At 45.2% G+C, this 19,083-nt stretch overlaps 1 protein-coding gene across 1 annotated transcript in view; it reads left to right on the forward strand.

Annotated features, from left to right (window-relative positions):
• The window catches only part of ADAP1 (ArfGAP with dual PH domains 1), a 103,232-nt gene that overhangs the window by 9,900 nt on the left and 74,249 nt on the right, over positions 1-19,083 (forward strand). The window contains exons 2-3 of the mRNA XM_073362062.1: positions 7,582-7,712; positions 10,112-10,203. Coding sequence (XP_073218163.1) covers positions 7,582-7,712; positions 10,112-10,203 — 223 coding nt within the window. The remainder of the gene's footprint in view (positions 1-7,581; positions 7,713-10,111; positions 10,204-19,083) is intronic.

Below are 19,083 nucleotides of genomic sequence, written 5' to 3' on the forward strand. Positions count from 1 at the left end.
CCCACCTGGGCCTGGAACCCCTTTGTGCTTGATAGATAGTAAAAGACAGTCCCTGCCCACAAGAACGCACGCTCTGAATAGACCAGACAAAGGGTGAGAGAGAGGTAGTGTAACTCCCCATTTTACAGGTGGGGAGCTGAGGCACAGAGTTATGAAGGGCCAGATTCTGAGCTAGTGTAAATCATTGTGGCTGATTTATGTTAATTGAGCATCAAGCCATCCAGGGACTTGACCAAGAGTCATGCAAGGAGGCAGAGCTGGTTCGTGAAACCTGATCTCCTGTGTCCAGATTGTCCAACAGTTCTGAAACTGGCAGTCGTGAGACTATGTGCGGGATCGTGAGTTGTCAGCCTCCACCCCAAACCCTGCTTCACCTCCAGCATTTAGAATAGTGTTACAAATTCAAACTTTTTCTTATATTTAAGGGTGGTCACACTCAGAGGCTTGCTGTGTGAAAGGGGTCACAGATACAAAAGTTTGAGAACCACTGTGTTAACCTATGAAATGATCCCATCTCGAATATGGATTTTCTTCCCTTGATCTGCGATACTCTGTCCTTCCTCTTGTGTCCCACATTTCATCAATGGCAAGTTGCAAGCTTGGAGCCTGATCTAGTGGGTGGAGTAAAATGTGACCTCTCCAATCGCTAGAACACATTTTAACAGAGCTTTTCCAGGAAGGTTTTTGGAAGCTTGCACCTAGACAGTTCAGACAGTGTAAAAATAAAAAAAAAAAAAATCCCCCTAAATACTCCTGCCCGTTTAAGATAACATTTGTTTTGTAAAGAGACAAACCTGGTATTTTTTTTTAATCTCTTCTGACAAAATTCACATGGGCTGATGTGCGCTTTGGTAGAAATTGTGCTGGAAGAGGCACTGCTTTGATCTGATCTCATTACGCTGAGAAATCTTAAAGCATGATAACGTCATTGCAGAATTGCTTTACTGGGACTGTGGTACCAACCATCACTTGAGTCAGCCTCTGACAGGTTTATTCCTGTGGTTAAACACATGCTTTGCAGCCCTTGATGTATATTTGAGCCTTGTTCATGAATTTGTGAAAGAAAAGCAGTTAACAGCACTTTCTGCACATCTTGGATGTGCCATGGCCTAGCCAGATCTCAGAGGGCCTTGGTTCAAGAATAGGTTAGGGGCCCTCTTTCCCAATTCCAAAATCTAAAATTTCGCATACATTTACCAATTTGGAAAATCAGAACATATCCCTCTTTTCCACAAATCCATGAACACAATATACAGGCTGTCTCTATACATTTTTGCAGGCTGTCTACACACAGAAACATTCTATTTACACGCTTATACAACAATTAAGTAAAATTGTTGTTTTCTAGCTTTTGGGTTGACAAATATATCAAACTTCTCTATCTTAAAGAGTAACTTCCAAAGTAACCATTAGAGTGTCAGGAAATTCAAAGAATAAGGCTTCCACAGCAACATTAACTCAGCCATATGGCACATTCATAGCAATTGATGTTCCTTTCTCACTCTTCAGTATATATTTTATAACACGTTTTTGTCAAAACTATAGTCACAGGTAACATTGTTTTAAAGCTTATAAAGATGCAGGTTAATCTTTTTTCATTGTTTCCTTACCTTTGCTTCGAACACCATTTTAGAGTAAGACTGAAAGAATTTTAAAAGTCTACTTTATTTCTCCACACTAAAGCTTAGTGAAATGCAAAGAATTAAAAAAAAAAAAAAAAAAAAAAAAAAGCAAAATCATACATTCAACAAAGCAAAAGTAAAGGATACTGGAGACTCCATGAATTTCCAGGTGAATATCCCCCATGTGGAACAAGCAGGGGGAATGCATGGGAGAATTGGGGAGCCTATCACCACAGATTGATGCGGTTGCCAGGTAGACAAAGGCAAAACTGGAGGAATAATGTCTATATTTATTGGAATATTTGAAGTGTAGTGTTTACATGTGCTACTCCCTCCCCTGGATACTAGTTTGGGTTAAAAATTGCTAGAGGGGTATTTAAACAGTGTTATGTAAGGTTTTTGTTCTCCGGGGGTCACTGGTTAGCTTGATGATAAAACTGTGTAAACCATGTAAAATTGCTTAAAAGCTCATATGAGAAACTCTTAAGTGCACTCCAGATTTTTTAAGAGCCTCTCTACCAAGAGCGATTATTATTAACAAATTGATATAGTTCTTTATAATAACTACACACAAAAAACCCCAAGAGGCCAGAAAAGGGTTTAGAAGAGTTTGTAAAAATGACTTTCCTTTAGTTTCACTTCTTGTTTTGATGCACGTATGCTGAGTGGTGTGCTGACAGAGCGGTATCGTAAGTGCATCAGTAGACTTGCAACATACTTTGCTACATATACTTTATTTTGTTTTGAAAACTCATGAATTAATTTAGCACTAATTAAGGTTTGTTTACACCAGATTAAATCAATGATTCACGCCACTGTCTGAGACAGGATACTGGACTGCAAGTACGAGATGCTTCACCGGAAGGTGCAATACCACAGCGGACAACCACAGAATAACCTCTCCATAGGGAAGTGTGTTCCAAATCCCAGCAGTTTGTGGTTGGTTTAAACGCTGAAGCATAAGGGATATAAATATTCATTTTTAAAAAAACTTACGTGAGAAATTTCAGGGCGCTCTAACAAAGCTTGGTGACTGGGCAACATGTTAACAGACAGATGAAGTTCAGTGCTGACAAATGCAAGTTAAGGCACGTTGGAAGGAATAATCTGGACTACTCATACACATTGCTGAGTTCTACATTGCTGACTACTAAATTAACAGGACAGAACCCTAGGCACCCCTCTGACAAGTACAATGGAAATTGGAAACCTTTGCTCAGTATGCGGGGAATCAACAGAATAAAGAGGTAGGATATATAGGGACATCCCACAAAATACTGTTAGCATAACACCATAGATGTATATACTGTGTCTTCAACTCAAATTGCGTGTGCAGCTCAGGTAATCCTCCCTCCCCAACCCCCCCCCCCCCCATTGGGAATAGAAATAGCAAAACCAGAAGGGGTTCTGAGTGATAATGAAAATGATTGAGGCAGGGAGAGACTGTTGAATGAAGAGAGAATTAAACTGTAGTTGACAGAGGAAATGAATCAGAGGGGACTTAAGAAAGGCGCACACAATAATTAACGTTATAGACATGGTAAATTGGGGGTAACCCTTTTTTGCGGTGGGCACCCACCCGTGCAAGTGGGACACTCATGGCAGTGGAGAGGCAGCAAGTTTAAAAAGGCTAAAGATATTTTGCATTACACAGCATATTGTTAAAGTTTCACAGTTTGGTAGGAGACAAACAAGAATTATCCATTTATATGGATAACTAGAAGATTCACAGCTATTGTCAGTAGCTTTCAAAAAATGAAGAACTTGTCTACCTGAGGAAATTGGCTGGAATACCTGTTCTGGAATAAAGTGATTTTTATTTCAAAATAGCTGGAAGAGCCAACCCGGTCAATTTCCCCTTGTAGTCTTCCAAGAGTTTGTCTATCAACCCTCATGCTTCTGGGCACAAACAAAGCAATAAGTGGGGCAGGGGGTGGAAGCACCTTCCCCAATGGATGGGTTCCCATTTGCTTAGATTTCTTGATCTAGTTCTGAAGCATCAACCCCGGCTGGAGGCAGGATATTGGCCTGGCTGCTGGGCAGGGCAGTTCTTGTGTCACAAGCTGGTGTCCTCGTTATCCAGCCTGCCCAGACTCCAGGCAATGTCCTGTGGCAGGTTGTTCTGCAGACTGCTCGCATGCAGGGTGTAAGTGCCTTGCACAGCCTGGGTAAGGCTAGTTCCCCCCCGAGCACCTGGGCTGCAGCAAGGCAGCAGCTATGGGGCAGTGGTTTGGGGGCTAGAGGGTTGCCACCTCAAGACAGAGATGATGGTGGGGGATGGGCAGGGGCTCTTTTCTAACACACACGCTGTCATCAGAACAAGAGACAGGGATACTGATATATGTCACAGCACATCCCTGTAGGAAATATCAGAGAAATTGATTGTTGCCCCAGGCATGGGCTACCCTGGAAGATGGCCCCACCTCCTGACAACCCTTTCCCTGGAGCCACTCAGCTCAACCACAACTGGACCTGGGGATCCCCCTTTGGCCCCCTGCACTCCACACCCCTACTCTGCACCCCCAACCCAACTCAGCCTGCACCCGCTGGTCAGCTCCCAACAACTCCCACACTGCCCAGTCCACCCTCCACACTTTTCCAGATGAGCTCCTCACTGCCTCAATGTGTGAATCCAGGCAGCAGCAGCCAGGGCAGGGGCTGGGGTCTTCCTGGGTAGCAGACCTGTGTAGGGGTCGGACATGGACCAGCAGGTGGGCAGGGTGCTGACCTGGAGTCAGGCGGGTTGCTGCTCTCGTGGCTGAAGCCCCAGATAGCAGCTCCTGAGGTGCTGCCAGGAGCAGCTCCAAGTCGCTCAATGTCTGAGGAGCTGTGGCCGTGACCTTACTCATGCTGGGGATGGGGAGTAGCTGGGGTGCGCGTGGAAGTGCTTCCCTGGCAGAGAGGCCATGTCCTGCTGTGTCCTTGGAGCCTCGTCTGCCTATAGGTAGACTGTGGCCTTACTACAATGGGGCCAAAGGTCGAGTGACCTAATGGGCCCCCATAACATTATGGGCACTGGTGCGACTGCACCACTTTCATCTTTGTAGCTATGCCCCACGGACGTGTCATGCGTCACTTTTATGAGCCATGACTCCCGGGTGTGATTGGTGATGGCTGTCCGTGGTTATAAAAGTGCTCAGAGTCTCTATACAACTTGTTAATTCCTCTCCAAACCAAAGTCAACGAGAATTATAGACCCTACTTGTATGGGGCTGGAGTGAGAATAAGGTTTCATAACGATCATATCCACACCAATGCAGGAGGTAATTTTAAAGAGAAGCAGGCAGTAAAATTCTCTTTGCTCTTTGAGATGGGAGGAGTAAGCACCACTCACTAGAAGGTTATGGATCTGAGCATCTCACTGGGACTAGGGCGAATACACTGGCTGCTGTATTAGAGGGACAGGTTAGAGATGCCACCCTTCAGTCGTGATATTAAGCTGATGTCCTTCCTTCCTGGCTGGAAGCTGTGCAGGTAGAAGTGAAGGACCTGCTACTTTTTGAGTCCTTGATGCTTCGACTTTGCCCAGCATTCCTCAGCAGATTCTGAAGGCCAAGGCTGTATGTGAGCTACTGTTGCACTTTGGACTCATTTACTGTTTGAAGCACAGAGATTCTGGGCGGTACCATAGAATAGGATTTGATTCTACTGGTATGTTCTGAGATCACCTGATGGAAGGGGATAGAGCAGTGCAAAAAATTAAAGTGTGAGTTTGTGTACACGCATATCCCATACTTTAATCACTCTCCGGGTACGCCTATAATCTAGCTCAGTGGTTTTAAACCTTTTTTTCATTTGTAGACCCCTATAAAATTTCGAATGGAGGTGTGGATCCCTTTGGAAATGTAGCTGACCGCAGACTGAAAACCACTGATCTATCCCCTGACAACAATCTTCATTACTTTTGTGGTGGAAATATATGGGACCTGCATCTCCTCTGAATTTTGTTAGTGTCAATCTGAGTCACGCCACCTAGCTCAATAGAGTAACACAGATGTAAGTGGGAGGAGAACCAGACTGGTGGTGCAAAGTGCTGAGCACTCTCAACTCCCACGGCTCTTGATAGGGCTGGAGGGTGCTTGGTACCAGACAAGATGTGCTCAGCATTTCACAGGATCATGGATATATCCCAGGCTTGAGCCTCGGCTTGTGTCCCAGAGCTTCCTAGGATGGTAGACTCCACAGAATGAAAGGACCCCATAGGGTCTAGAAGCTGGATTCCAACCCTGGGACAGTAGAATTGTCACTGGTTCTCAGGACTAGGGCCTTCCTGGGAAAAGGGTTTCTCCTCCTGTGCAGATGTGACAGAATCTTGTAGACTAAAATGGGGCATAGTGGTTATAAAATGAGTTTGACCAGGCAATTCATTTTGCTTAATTGGTTTTAAATCAGAACAACGAAACTGCAGGTTGATGTTGATAACCCATATTCCTCTTTTGGGGTTTGCCTGGGGAAGCAGCTCATGGTCCTCTCCTTAAGACAGACTTTAACAATGGATCCCAAGGAGCAGCTCCAAGCTAGCATGGGAGAACCACAGAGACTACCTAGAGCTGAGTTTCTTTGACTAGCCCCTCCTAACCCAATTCCTGTTGTTCGGTTGCACAAATTGCAATACAAGGGTGCCATTAAATATGCATAAGGAGAAAAAGCACATTCTCTTGCCTTTTATAAATAATTGCTGCTCTGTATAGAGTAAATGTTTAGCATAATTACTGCAAGAGAATAAACAAGTTATGACAGTTTGCAAGAAAATGATCGTTCCCCATATTCATTAACAGCCTGATCCTGTGAGGTGCAGAGTGCCTCACTGCTCCTGCTGATTGGGGGCAGCTGAGAAGGAAGCTCAGCTGCTCCGAGGAGGCAATTTGCATTTGAGTTAGAATAGCAAGTGCTGACATTTATTACTGGGCGTTCAAACAGAGATCATTGCATGGGCATTAGCCAGAGACGCTGGTGTGTGTGTCCTGCTGTAACGCCTGCTCTTTTTCTCTGTTAATCACCTTAACTTACTTTAACCCTGCGTTTATCAGTAGAATGTGACGTCCCTCATTTGTGGTGCTAAGGAACAAACCAGGGATTCAGTGAGAGTGGAATCAAATTTAAAGTGCCCTTGCTGTTTGTCAGCTCAGAGCCCAGCACTGTAAACAGAGGGGCTTTGCTCAGCAGAAATGCAGAGCTGCAGCTCAAGCATTCATCTTCCGCTCAAACAAAGCCTGAAAACCCTTCTGGTTCAGATTCATCCGATGAAGTGAGCTGTAGCTCACGAAAGCTTATGCTCAAATAAATTGGTTGGTCTCTAAGGTGCCGCAAGTCCTCCTTTTCTTTTGCGAATACAGACCAACACGGCTGCTACTCTGAAACTTTTCTACCATGGTTACTTTGGGGCCCTGTGTAGAATTCCTTTATTCTAATCAGAGAAACATAGGGCTGGAAGAGATCTCAAGAGGTCATTTAATCCAGCCCCTTGATGATGTCTCTTTTGTCCAGCTTTTTCTTGGCACAATAGTATGGGGTTTTTTTATGATTATTATTATTGTGATGTGTCTACTATAATTATAATTGTTTTCTTCAGTGCCTGAGCACCTCAGTAGGACGTAGGTTTTATCACAAAAGTTGGAATTTCTCCTCTTCATTTCATGAACAAATGCTGACAATGAAGAGAGATGAACGTTACAGTGGTTAGGTTCACTATGACTGTGCATGCAGATCCAGTAACTGTGTGAATAAACGAGCCCTTCACATGGTAATTTTGAATGTAAATTAGACCCACAAACTTGCCTTCCTTTTGCATGTACATTTGCACATTAAATGCCTTCAAAATCATAAAGCCCTTCTGAGCTCTGGGAGATCTCCAAATTTCACTCTCTCTTTTAGTCCACTTTTCCCCTCGCTAAATTCTGTACTCCAATTAGCTGTCCCAAAGCAATACTTTTCCTTTTTTCCTTTTTTTCTCTTTCAGATCCAGACTGGGCATCGCATACCCTAGGAGTGTTTATCTGTTTAAATTGTTCAGGAATCCATCGCAATATCCCGCAAGTCAGCAAAGTGAAATCAGTCCGTTTAGATTCGTGGGATGATGCTCAAGTTGAGGTATACGTTATTTTTTAACAAGTCACAAAAAATGTAATCCCATTTTTGACAAGCTCAGACAAGCAGCGATATTGGGCACATTTTGTTTTCTCCCATAGAAATTTTGACTGTGTGTGTGTGTGTGTGAAAATTGCAAATTTCAAAAACTTTTAACCAGTCCTGCTGCTGACTCATGTTATTTTAGTTGCATTCTATCACCTCTAGTATGTTGGCTATTTAGGGCCTGAAAGCCCTCGAATCCCATCTTGCAGAATTGGGCTCTTACATTGTGCTGTCTGTGACAGAGACCTTAACTCTTCTCTGTATGAAAAACACCTCGTTAGCTGGCTGTGGGGCTATACTAATAATTAATAAATCTAACTAGAAAACCTGTAGGCTCTCACATATATTGTACTCCAAGGCATGAGCCGTGCTACCAACTCTCAATTTCATCACGAGTCCTTTGATTGGTGTGTTTTCTTAAAGCCCCAGCTCCTGGAGTCATGTGATATACATGAGAAAATGAGCTTTCATTTAAAAAAAATTTGTTTCCAGCCTTCATGGCTATAGAGAAAAGTTAGAATACAGGAGCCATAAAGCCTCAATCCATATAAAACACCCTAACATCGTTATTTTTAGAGACTTGTGGTTTTTATGCAAAAACTTGGGGGCTTTACTCATGTTTTTTGAATGCATAAGAATCTCTGGGACAAAATACAGCTTCATAGAGTGCAGAGGTTTTCTCTGTGTTTTGTTTATTATTGAATTTGTACTGAATTCTGTGAGCAGGTATGTGTCTATCACTGCAGAGTTTTCAGCTTAGCACTTTCTATCCTAGAACAGAACGGAATGAGGACAGATACTGCCATGACAGACTGACTAATCATGTTAAAGGGCAGCAAACAAGTCCATTTTCTAATGTTGTTGTTGCTGAGGTAGTTGTAGGATGAAGGTTTAAAAGCACCTTTAAACTAAACTGCCAACCTTCAACCTACTTCCTGTAGTTTATTCTCCAGGAGAGAAAGGTTCTAGCCTTCCTTGTGATGCTGATTTTGCGTAAAACTTTGGATAGGTCATGTAAGCCTCGGGTTTCAAAAGTGGGTACTGACTCCTTGATTCTTCCATTCCAGGGGCCAGTTTGAGGCATGTTGGGTGTGATTTTTCAGGAGTGATGAGCATCCATGCCTTCGTTGACTTCAGTATGAGTTGTGAGTGCTCAGTACCACTGAATATCACGCACAAGGCGTCTTGAGCTGGTCACCCAAACTCAGAGGCCACTTATGAAAAAATTGCATGAAATCCTGGCTCTGTTGAAGTCAATGGAAAAATTCTCATTGACTTGGGTCAATGGAGCCAGGATTTCATCCCTTGATCATAACCTCTCTGATCCTCATTTTCCCTGAATGTGAAATAGGGGTGGTGTGTTGATCAACTAAATTCTGCCTGCCAACACCTCTGAGTGCAAATTCCATTTATGCCACTGAAGTGTCAGAGGCAGGGGAACAGCTGCTTCTCCTTCTCTCTGCTGTATAGCAGCAGGAATTGCACTCCTCAAAGGCATGTACCTATGAGGAGTGAGCATAGTGAGACCTAGAGGCTGGTCAGGGTAATCATTCGCTGGTGTGAATTGCAAGAGCTCTTGTCAGTATAGCTCTTAAATTCTGCTTCCTTGTATAACAAAAGGGCCAGAATTGGATTAAGACACAAACTAATTGCTGAGTCCTGCACATCCTCATGCACCATTAACAGCAGGGGGCTCTTCCAGAAGATTTAGCTTACTGGAGTGGCTTTGTACAGAAGCTTCACCCTTCATTTTTATGCCGATAACTTAATCTTTCCCAAGGAGCAAAAATAGGTACAGATTTCTTTAAAACAATAATAAAATCAGAGGATCTTTTTCTGACTGTCATTTGGCTAGGGTAGAAATGCTAGGGAGCAGATTCAGTGCCAGATTCTGCCCTTGAACATGGCCAAGTTAAGGCAGAATTTGGCTTGGAGAATCCGCCAGTGTGAAATGGGGGAGACCTGCCCTTAGTTCCATGCATTGACCTCCACCTACCAATGAAACCAGTGGGGATCACACATGTGACCAAGGGCAGAATTTGGACCCGGGGATGAAATGTCCAATCTTGATGGAAGAGGTTGTTCCCAAGTTTGTAGCAGCCTATATAGCCAACTGCCTGATGAATGATGCATCATGCTGACGACAGCAGCTGCTAAGAGAAATGGAAATCTATGGGTCCTATCCTGCAGATACACGACTACAAGATCTAGCACGTCCTTCCATAAGAAGCCCCAATGGAGTGTTGCCATACGTGTGTGCAGAATTGAGTACTGTTACTACTCTGAACCAGAGATGGGTGAAAGAACCAGAGCTAAAATTGCTAAATTTTTTCTCTTTTTTTTTTTCCCTCTCACAGTTTATGGCCACAAATGGAAACAATGTAGCAAAAGCAAGATATGAATCTAAAATACCACCATTTTATTACAAACCAACATTTCCTGACTGTCAGTAAGTAACTAAATATTTTCACTGTAAACAGCATTTATTTGTTTGTGCAACTGCAGCCTCTGTAATATTTTAGTTTTCAGGGTTTGGTTTGGTTTTAAATTCCCAGCGGGGTTTCAGTTATAAAGGGCCTTGAGAAGTTCCATTCCTCTGGATTTATATGGGAGGCTAGTACTACGCATGAGATTTTATTTAATAACTACAGTTGGATGGGGCAGGGAAGAGTCAATAGATTGCTCGTTCCCTAGACCCTTCCAAGTTTCTAAGGAATTTTTAACTATGGTTTTTAGACCCTCCCCCACCTTTTAAAATAGCCCTTCTGCATGAAAACATGGCCCTACCATCTGATATACTAGATGCTATGCTGTTGTTTGTAATACAAAGATGCTCTTTTCTGTAGTGTCAAAGCTATCATCATATGCCCAAGACATAATCTTCCAGGATAGGACAATAAAAGAGAGACTCTACATAGTACTATGCGGGTAAACACTCACAATGGGCTGGGATTATTAGAGTGGTGGAATCCAACATGACAAAGGTGCCATAGTATGCCCAAAATTACTCTGCTTCAGCATTTGAAGGGAGGGGAGAAAATCTGTTTATATTGCTTGTCTGATTAGACCCATCTCTAGGGCCCAATCCTGCAAAGTCGAGTGTGCCCTTGACACCAATTGAAGCCAGCACTCTGCAAGATTGGGCCCCTGGAAGGCAGTACTTCCAGGAATGAGGTTATAGTGTTGGCCAATCGGCAAATGACAGCACCACTTTGTCACTCTGTCATGGATCGACATGGATGCTCCAGCTTTTAAATGGTCCCTTGAAGGAATCCCTTCTGTTTGGCAGACCTTCCCCTCTCCCCAAGGGGTCATACTTGTACTTAAGATGGGGCTACATGGTCTCAATGCCTATGAGACTGAGCCTCTAGGCTCCGGCACTCCTGTTTCATGCCGGGAGCTCTGCCCAGTGAGTCCAACTGAGAGAGACTCCTGGTCAGGGACTTGTGCATCCTTCAGGGACCCATGTACCTCAGCAAGTATATGCAGGGACACCTGGCAGCCTTTTAAAAACAGAGTAGGGGTTATTAGTGAACTGGAACACAGCGTCGGAAGTCCTTGGGTTAGTACAGAGAAAGGTTAAGACGTAGTCCATCTGGCCACGCCAGTGCAATCAGCCAGCCAAGCTGCTCTGGATTCCATTCCAGGCTCTGTCTCTCTGTCCCTTTGTCAGTCCAAGTTGAGGGCTCTGCCTGTCTGCAGAGGGCAACTCTTAACCCTACCACCTGCCATCTTTCCCTTTGTTCTCAAGCTGGGGCCTTGGCTCTGCTTCCCTGCTGAGAGTGGGGGAAATGATTGAAGGATTCACAGAAGGGCCCATATTAAATATCAAATCTGACTTCCTGCCTAAAGCAGACCAGAAAATACCTCCCAGTAAGTCCTAGATCGAACCCATGTGCATGATACTGCTTTTACTAGATTCTTAATCCTATTGCTATAGCTGTCAAGAAAAGTTAGTTCTCTTAGTTTTCTATCTTTTTTTTTTTTTTCTTCAAAACAAATCTTCCATGGAGAGGAAGAGAGTGTATGGGATCCCTAACTGATTTCTCTTATTGTGTGCTAGAATCTGTGTGTGTCTTTTTCTCCCCAACCCTTGTTTTAAAATACCAATGGTAAGTGTAGGATTTTGGAAGCACCAGGTTGAGTCTGTCTTGGCTTGGCACTAGAGAATTGTTCATTTGCAAAGTGTTACCAGATCATGATTTTGGTCTGATATGATTTTTGGTATCAGATCCCAGTACTTAGTTAGAGAAATGATTTGAGTAAATTACTGTAAATGACTCCTTTAGAACAATAATGCTGTAAAATGGAAAACAACCTCATCTTGTTACTGTTCCGCAAAAAAGCCTGCTCCCTCTCAGAAGAGTGACACCAAACCATAAAACAAACAGCCTGCCCCCAGGGCACAATTGGAGCCCCATTCATCCTGGAGGGTCACGTTTCTAAGGACTGGTTAGGAAAACATCACCCAAGAACCTAGAGTTGTGGCCATTGTATTCATAGGAAAAATAACAGAATTCCGGCTGGAACACTGGAGCTCAGTCATCTCAAAAAGTCATTTCAACGGAGGAAAAAAGTGTGTCTTTACAAATTCATGATATTTCTACAATTTGCTACTTTTTTGCCCAAATTTTCTGCCTCTCCATAGAGGGAGCATGGCCCAGAGCCTTGATTACAGGGCCGGGCATTCAGAACCTGCCAGGATCTGTTCCTGCCTCTGCCTCTGCCTGACCTTAATGCTTTGCTTACATGCATCAGATGTTGAGCCAGACCTTTTAAATTCTGCTCGTGTGAGTGAGTCCCATTAACGTCAGTGGGATTTCCCCTGTGATGAAGAGCTACTTTCACAAATAAGTTTGGAAGACAAGGCCTATTATTTAATAAGGCCTCCTAGCCGCCCCGGGAAGTTACGTAAATGTGATTGCATCTCAACCGAGGTTTAGAGAAAGTGAAGTGACCTCTCCAAGGTCGCACAGCCCAGCAGTGACACAATCTGGTGCCACCTGCTTGCCATTCCCATGCTGAATCGACAAGACCCCCGCCTCCCCATGCAAGCCACTGAATCTCTTTGACCCAGTTTCCCTATTCACAAGTGGTGGCAATAATACTTTACATAATCATCCCCGAGGTTTCTCATACAGTTTTGATTGACCTTTGGTTAAAGACACGTCTTGGCTGGATTGCCAAGTTTTTGTTCACCCCTGGGGCAGTCCCTTCAGACAGGCTGCACTGTGCTGAAGGACGGGACAGGGCTCTTCTAAGAATGGTGTTGTTGACACCAAGCAAGGGCTCAGATAGTGTCTGGCCTCCCAAGTGCATATGGAGAAGGGAGGACACAAGAACCTTCCCTGTTGACTTCCCAGCCACAGTCAAACAAGAACTCCTTCTTGTTAGACCCCCACAAAAGGCCATGTCACTCCTTTTCCCCCCGGACAAGCCGAGCTGGCCAGCTATGGAGGGGAGCACCCCTTACTGAATGGTTCAACAGCCTCCATCCTCTTACAGACCTGGTAACACCCTTGAAGCAGGTCTCCCAGAGTCCCCATTGGGGTGGTGCAGCTCAGCTCATCCCCAGGGCTTAGCTGCTGTGGGAATGGTCACCACCATTCAGCTCTGTGCATGTGCAAGAGGAAACTGCTGCTGATTTTCTCTCTTGCACTGCTGGACTGAAACCGCCAGTCTATTTACAGCTTCTTGAAAGATTCTGTACAAAACATTCGTCATGTTAATTTTCCTGGTTTAGCCTCTCTTGTGATACAGAGGAAAGTGGTCTGAAATCCAGTCCTCCTACCAGCAAAGACAGAAATTACTTGATACCAATGCAATTGAGACTATAGGGTAGTCTGTAGCCAGAAGCGCAAACTGTCCACTCTAGGACAAATAGCCACGTCTGCAGCTGTTTCCAAGCCCAGTTAGTCTAGCTCTCTTAGCTGCATTTCAGGCTTGCCCGGGGAAAGCCTAACAGAGCCCAGATGCTGGCAGTGTTTCATTCACTGTGTTGTCTGTACTTACTCTGAGCAAAATTAGACAACACTGTGCTTTAAAACACACCTGGAACCCTGTCTACAAATGCACTTCATATGCTCTGTAGCGTCCTCTCAGGTGATTCCATGTGCTTTGGGTGTTTACATGCCAGCTTCTTAAACTGTGCTAGCAACATCAAGAATAGTAAGGCAACAAGCCATTGTTCCTGGTGAAACTGGGAGAGGCTTTCAATAGTGTTTAAGTTACAGGTGATGTACATGAGTGGCCTGGGGCAAGTGACCCTTAGAGAGGGGCTAGGATAGGAAAACAGCTATCTGTCATCTGGCAGCCCAAAGGAATCCAGGTCGGGTGTTCATTACGCACATTGATTTGCTACAGTATCTAGCCAACCCCCTTTGCTAGGGAGCAGAGGCGCTGCAAGCATGGAACGAGGGCTATTCAGGAAACAGTCACACATGGAGGGTTGTCTGAGCTGTGGTTGACATGCCTGCTCCTGCAGCCTCCGATACCTGCAGCCTCCAACTCGCAGGAGTGGTCCGACTGGTAAAGGCTAAGCTCTGACTACTCACTCTTCGCTATGAGCAAGGACTGCAAGGGTGAGTAAGGATTTGTAGGATCATGCTCTAACCATATGTCTACTGCAGGGAGGGGGCCTCCCAGCCCTGGTAGACAGACTCACACGAGCTAAGTGTGAGTAAAAATAGCAGTGTGGACATTGCACTTCGGGTGGTAGGTCGGGCAGTGGCTGGAGCCCTCAAGTCAGGGGAGCCAGAACGGAGGGGCCAAGGGGCCATGGCCCCATCACTTTTAAAAGTGGGAGGGCATAGTCTTAAGGGAGAGCGGGGGAGAGGGACGGCGTAGAGAGGAGCAAGCGGCGTGCGGGGCCCGGGGAAAGGATTGGGACTCAAGGGGGAAGGGGCGGGGCTCCACTTCTCAGGAGCTTCTGGCATTCCTGCCTCAAGGCCACCTGACCCCCTGGGTCGGAGCTCAGGTGGCTCGCCCGAGTCTCCCCCAGAGCTGGAACATCCACGCGGCTCTATTTAGTCTGCTAGCTTGAGCCTCTCTAGTGTGAGTCTGTCCGCCTGGACTGGGTGGCTCAGTCCCAGCTGCAGGGTAGACGTACCCGAGGTGAGCTGTGGATGAAGAAGGAAGCCTACCAATACTTATCAACAGAGGCAAAGACAAGTCTTAATTTGTCGACGCAGCTGGCTGAAACCCGATTAGAAAAATACAGAAACGCCCCTCTGTATATGGCTTTACTTTCTGTGGATCTAAATCCACACCTTCACTCGTACTTACCAGCAGCAAGATCTTCAGATTGAGTTGTAATCCTGCTGTGGCATGACTAATGCTATAAGTGAAATCTAGTGTGTAGCCTCAGTCTATACGTTTCTTTGGACCAGGTTTTGATCTTGGTTATTCAAGGCTTACGTTGATGTGAGTGAAATCAGCGTCAGGCCCTTCATCTTTAACAACATAATATTTTAATGAATCAGCATTCAGTGCCCAAGTGCTTCTGGTGGGAGTGCAGGACACATTAGATTTAAATAAGAGTACAAAGTACCATGGGCTGTTGCCGTACCTGGGGTATGATGAGATGACAAGCCAGAGCGGTCAGGTGCTTTCAAATCATCCAAGAAACAGCAATGTCCCAGTAGGGTCCATGCCCTGGATAGTCCTATGAATATAAAAAGAGATAATTATAGGTAGAAAAATAGTGGTTTCTAATATCATTGCTATTGTGCAGTTTAAAAGTACTTTAAAAATGTGTTCAGTCATTCAAAGCACTGCTCTAGTTGAAAAAGCAACTATGATTATTTATTGATATTTTTTCCAGGTTTAATATGCTCAATTCACAGATCGTTAGATGCTCGCTTCTTCTGTTCTGTTCTTGTCTTTTCCCCTAACTACCAGCCCTGCAAACCCATGCTGGGCCCTGAAAGTGAAGCTGGGTCCTCCCGTGCCCATGCAACAGCTGTAGCAGCATCAGTAATGGGGTTTCTGTGTACCAAATTCTGCCCAATTTGTTTCCCTCTTGTCTGCAATCCCATTGTTTTTAGATCATGCCATCAGTTATAACTGTGTAACTCTATTGCCTTAAGTGGATTTGCACAAATGTAACAGACTGGAATTTAGAAAGCCATTCTGTTGATGTTCTGCAAACAGAGCTAGGATCCAGCTCTCACACTCACAGCTGGGTTGCGTCTTCAGACCTCACAAGAGCAAACGCAGTAGACCATGTTTATGTCTCTGAAGGCAGCAGGTGTGAAAACATGTATGGAATAGATCTGCTAAGGGAGAAGACTATCTACCCATTTACATAGCCACTTTTGGGCCAAAGCCTAGTGAAGACAAGGGAAAGGCTCCCATGGACTTGAAAAGGCTTTTGGATTAGGCCTATTAAGCCAGGTTCTAGCGGTGCATTCTAACTTGTGTTGTTCTTTCTAGCCATGCTGCTGTAGTCTGTCTATGTTAATCAACTATTAAGAATGACTTCTAGCTTCGTAGAAGTGTAATTGTTTTGATTGCACTTTGCACCAGCCATGAGATACCAGTGGTGGTTTGCGGAGGATGATTGATTTATTTGGTGTAGTCATTTTTTTTAGAAACAAGCAAGTGAGAACTTCTGAAACCATCATAAATGGGCATTAGCTAATATAGGTAGCTATGGTGACGGTGACCATGTCTTCTACACTTTGTACAGCATTGAGCATGTTGTTGGGGCTCAATAAATCATCAGGATATGGAGCATTGCGGGAGCTCCTTTGTCTCTCAGGCCACATGCTTTTTTTAGTCAGGTCCCATGTTTGTGCTATTGTGAATTTTCCATACTTGAATCACACAACAGGTGGCCTTTTCACAAAAAATACATCTCTTTTTTATTATTATTTGGGTTTTTGTATCTTTAAGCAAGGCAGTTCTCACACAGAAGATGGAGTTTGAAAATTGGCTTCCCCAGCCTGTTAAAAAGGGGGTGACAGGGAGACTGGATGGTAAGCTAAGCCACAGGGGGTCTGTGTCTGGTCAGATGAGCCTGTGGCACCTGACAGTGGAAACTGTAGGCAATTAGCAGAAGTCTTATGTCAAACTTAAAAAAAAAAATCCTCCATTCTTAGTTGGCTCTATGCGTCTTCTGTTTTGTTGTCTGAACGCATCCCACGAGGGGTCTTTTGGCATTTCACCTAGGTACTCAGGTCCAACCTGCAGAGAAGCATCATACAACGCCGGCACCAATTTGGTGCTACTATACCTAGCCAGAAATACCTCTGCTACATTGGGCTTAAGCTGCACTGAGAAGAGGCAGTGAGGTCCAGTGACTGGGACCCTGGACTGGGAATCGGGAGAACTGGGTGACACTCCCAGTTTACCACTGACTTGCTCTATAAGCACTGGCAAGTCGTATCCCATCTCTGTATGTGTTTCCCCGCTCACGCTCTGTCTGTTGAGACTGTGAGCTGTCCGAGGCTCTCTCTTGCTAAGTGTTTGTACAGCCCCTAGCACAGCAGGGCCCCAGTCTCAGTTTGGGGCCTCTAGGTCACAGGTGGGCAAACTACGGCCCACGGGCCACATCTGGCCTGCAGGACCATCCTGCCTGGCCCTTGAGCTCCCGGCCGCGGAGGCGAGCTCCCAGCCCCTCCCCTGCTGTCCCCCCACCCCGCAGCTATGCCACTGTGCGGGTAGCGTGGCTGGCTCCGGCCAGGCGGGGCGGCTTCCAGTTCTGCCGCTCTGAGCGGCATGGTAAGGGGGTGGGGAGCGAGTCCTGGGGGGCAGTCAGAGGACAGGGAACAGGGGAGAGGGGGGGTTGGATAGGGGGTGGGGTCCCGGGGGGCAGTTAGGGGTGGGGGGTCCCTGGAGGGGGCGGTCAGGGGATGAGGAGCGGGCAGGGGGTTGGAAGGGTCAGGGGTTCTGAGGGGGGCAATCAGGGGGCAGGAAGTGGGAGGGGGTGGATAAGGGGCAGGGGGCCAGGCTGTTTGGGGAGGCACAGCCACAGTTTTGCAAACCCGATGTGGCCCTCGGGCCAAAATGTTTGCCCGCCCCTTCTCTACATGCTGTTGTTATACAAATAATATGTCCAAGTAAGTCCTGCTTGGCGCACACAGTGCAGTCCTGGTTTGGCAACCAGCCTCATAGGTTGGTGCAAGAGAGGTTAGAATCTTCAAGGGCTGTGGGCTACCTACAGGTAGATGTGGGCCACTACACACTGCACGTGTTGCAGAATTAACCAGTTGCCGTTCTCCATTGCTTTGCCACCATACTGTCAGCCGCTCTCTGTGCAAATCCTAGTTGTTATCAACGTATGGCCCTGAGGCACTGTTTCCAAATTGTCGCTTCCCCGGGTGAATGTTTCAGAAAGTTGTGAGCCTATGAAAACAACTGTCATGGAAATGTGACAATAGCCAATGCTACTGGAATCTGGTAACGATACTAACAAGATCTTCTTTCCCTTTAGCCATAAAACATAGTGGTTAAGGGTTTCATTTTATACCTGACTCTTGCCTACTTACTAAGGTGTTACGGCCAACATTTTCAAAAGTCACCATTGCCCAACTTGAGACATTGTAAAATGGCCTGCTTTCAGAGAGGGGATGCTCAGCACTTTCTAAATCAGAACTCTTTATGGTGTCTCAGGCTGGACACCCAGAATCACTGGTCACTTCTGAAACGCTTGACTGAATTTGGTAACTTCTACTGGCACATGATTGCTTGTAATCTACCCACTTTCCTCCATTCAGTGCTATGGAATCTGCCCCCCCCCCCATACAAATCATCTTGTCTTTTGTCATGAGTCCTAAAGACTATTCATTCATATTGATTTATTTAATTCACGGAGGAGTTCTGGGTTACAAACAGTACAGATACACAGGCTGTTTCCTGCACGTTTCTAACCCAAATGCTCACCATTTTAAAAAACAATGCTGCTGTGAGCCAGATGTGGTGTTTAACTGGTCCGTCCCTATGCAATGACTTTAACTGAGCAGGTGTTTTTAACCAGAGTATAAGTGTTTTTTGGTTGCTTTTCTTTCTTCATTTCTCCAAAAAGAAAAGGAGGACTTGTGGCACCTTAGAGACTGACAAATTTATTTGAGCATAAGCTTTCGTGAGCTACAGCTCACTTCATCGGATCTGCTCAAATAAATGTGTTAGTCTCTAAGGTGCCACAAGTCCTCCTTTTCTTTTTGGGGATACAGACTAACACGGCTGCTACTCTGAATTCTTCATATCTGTGACACTGAAGCTGGAGGGAGACCGTTTATTCAAGGAAAATTGGCATTGGATTGGAGCAAGTTGAAAATTTTCAGTCAAAATTGTTTCTTGATGGAAAACTGTGTGTTTTTGATTAAAC

The sequence above is a fragment of the Lepidochelys kempii genome, chromosome 10, assembly GCF_965140265.1.
Source record: "Lepidochelys kempii isolate rLepKem1 chromosome 10, rLepKem1.hap2, whole genome shotgun sequence".
Lineage (NCBI taxonomy): Eukaryota > Metazoa > Chordata > Testudines > Cheloniidae > Lepidochelys > Lepidochelys kempii.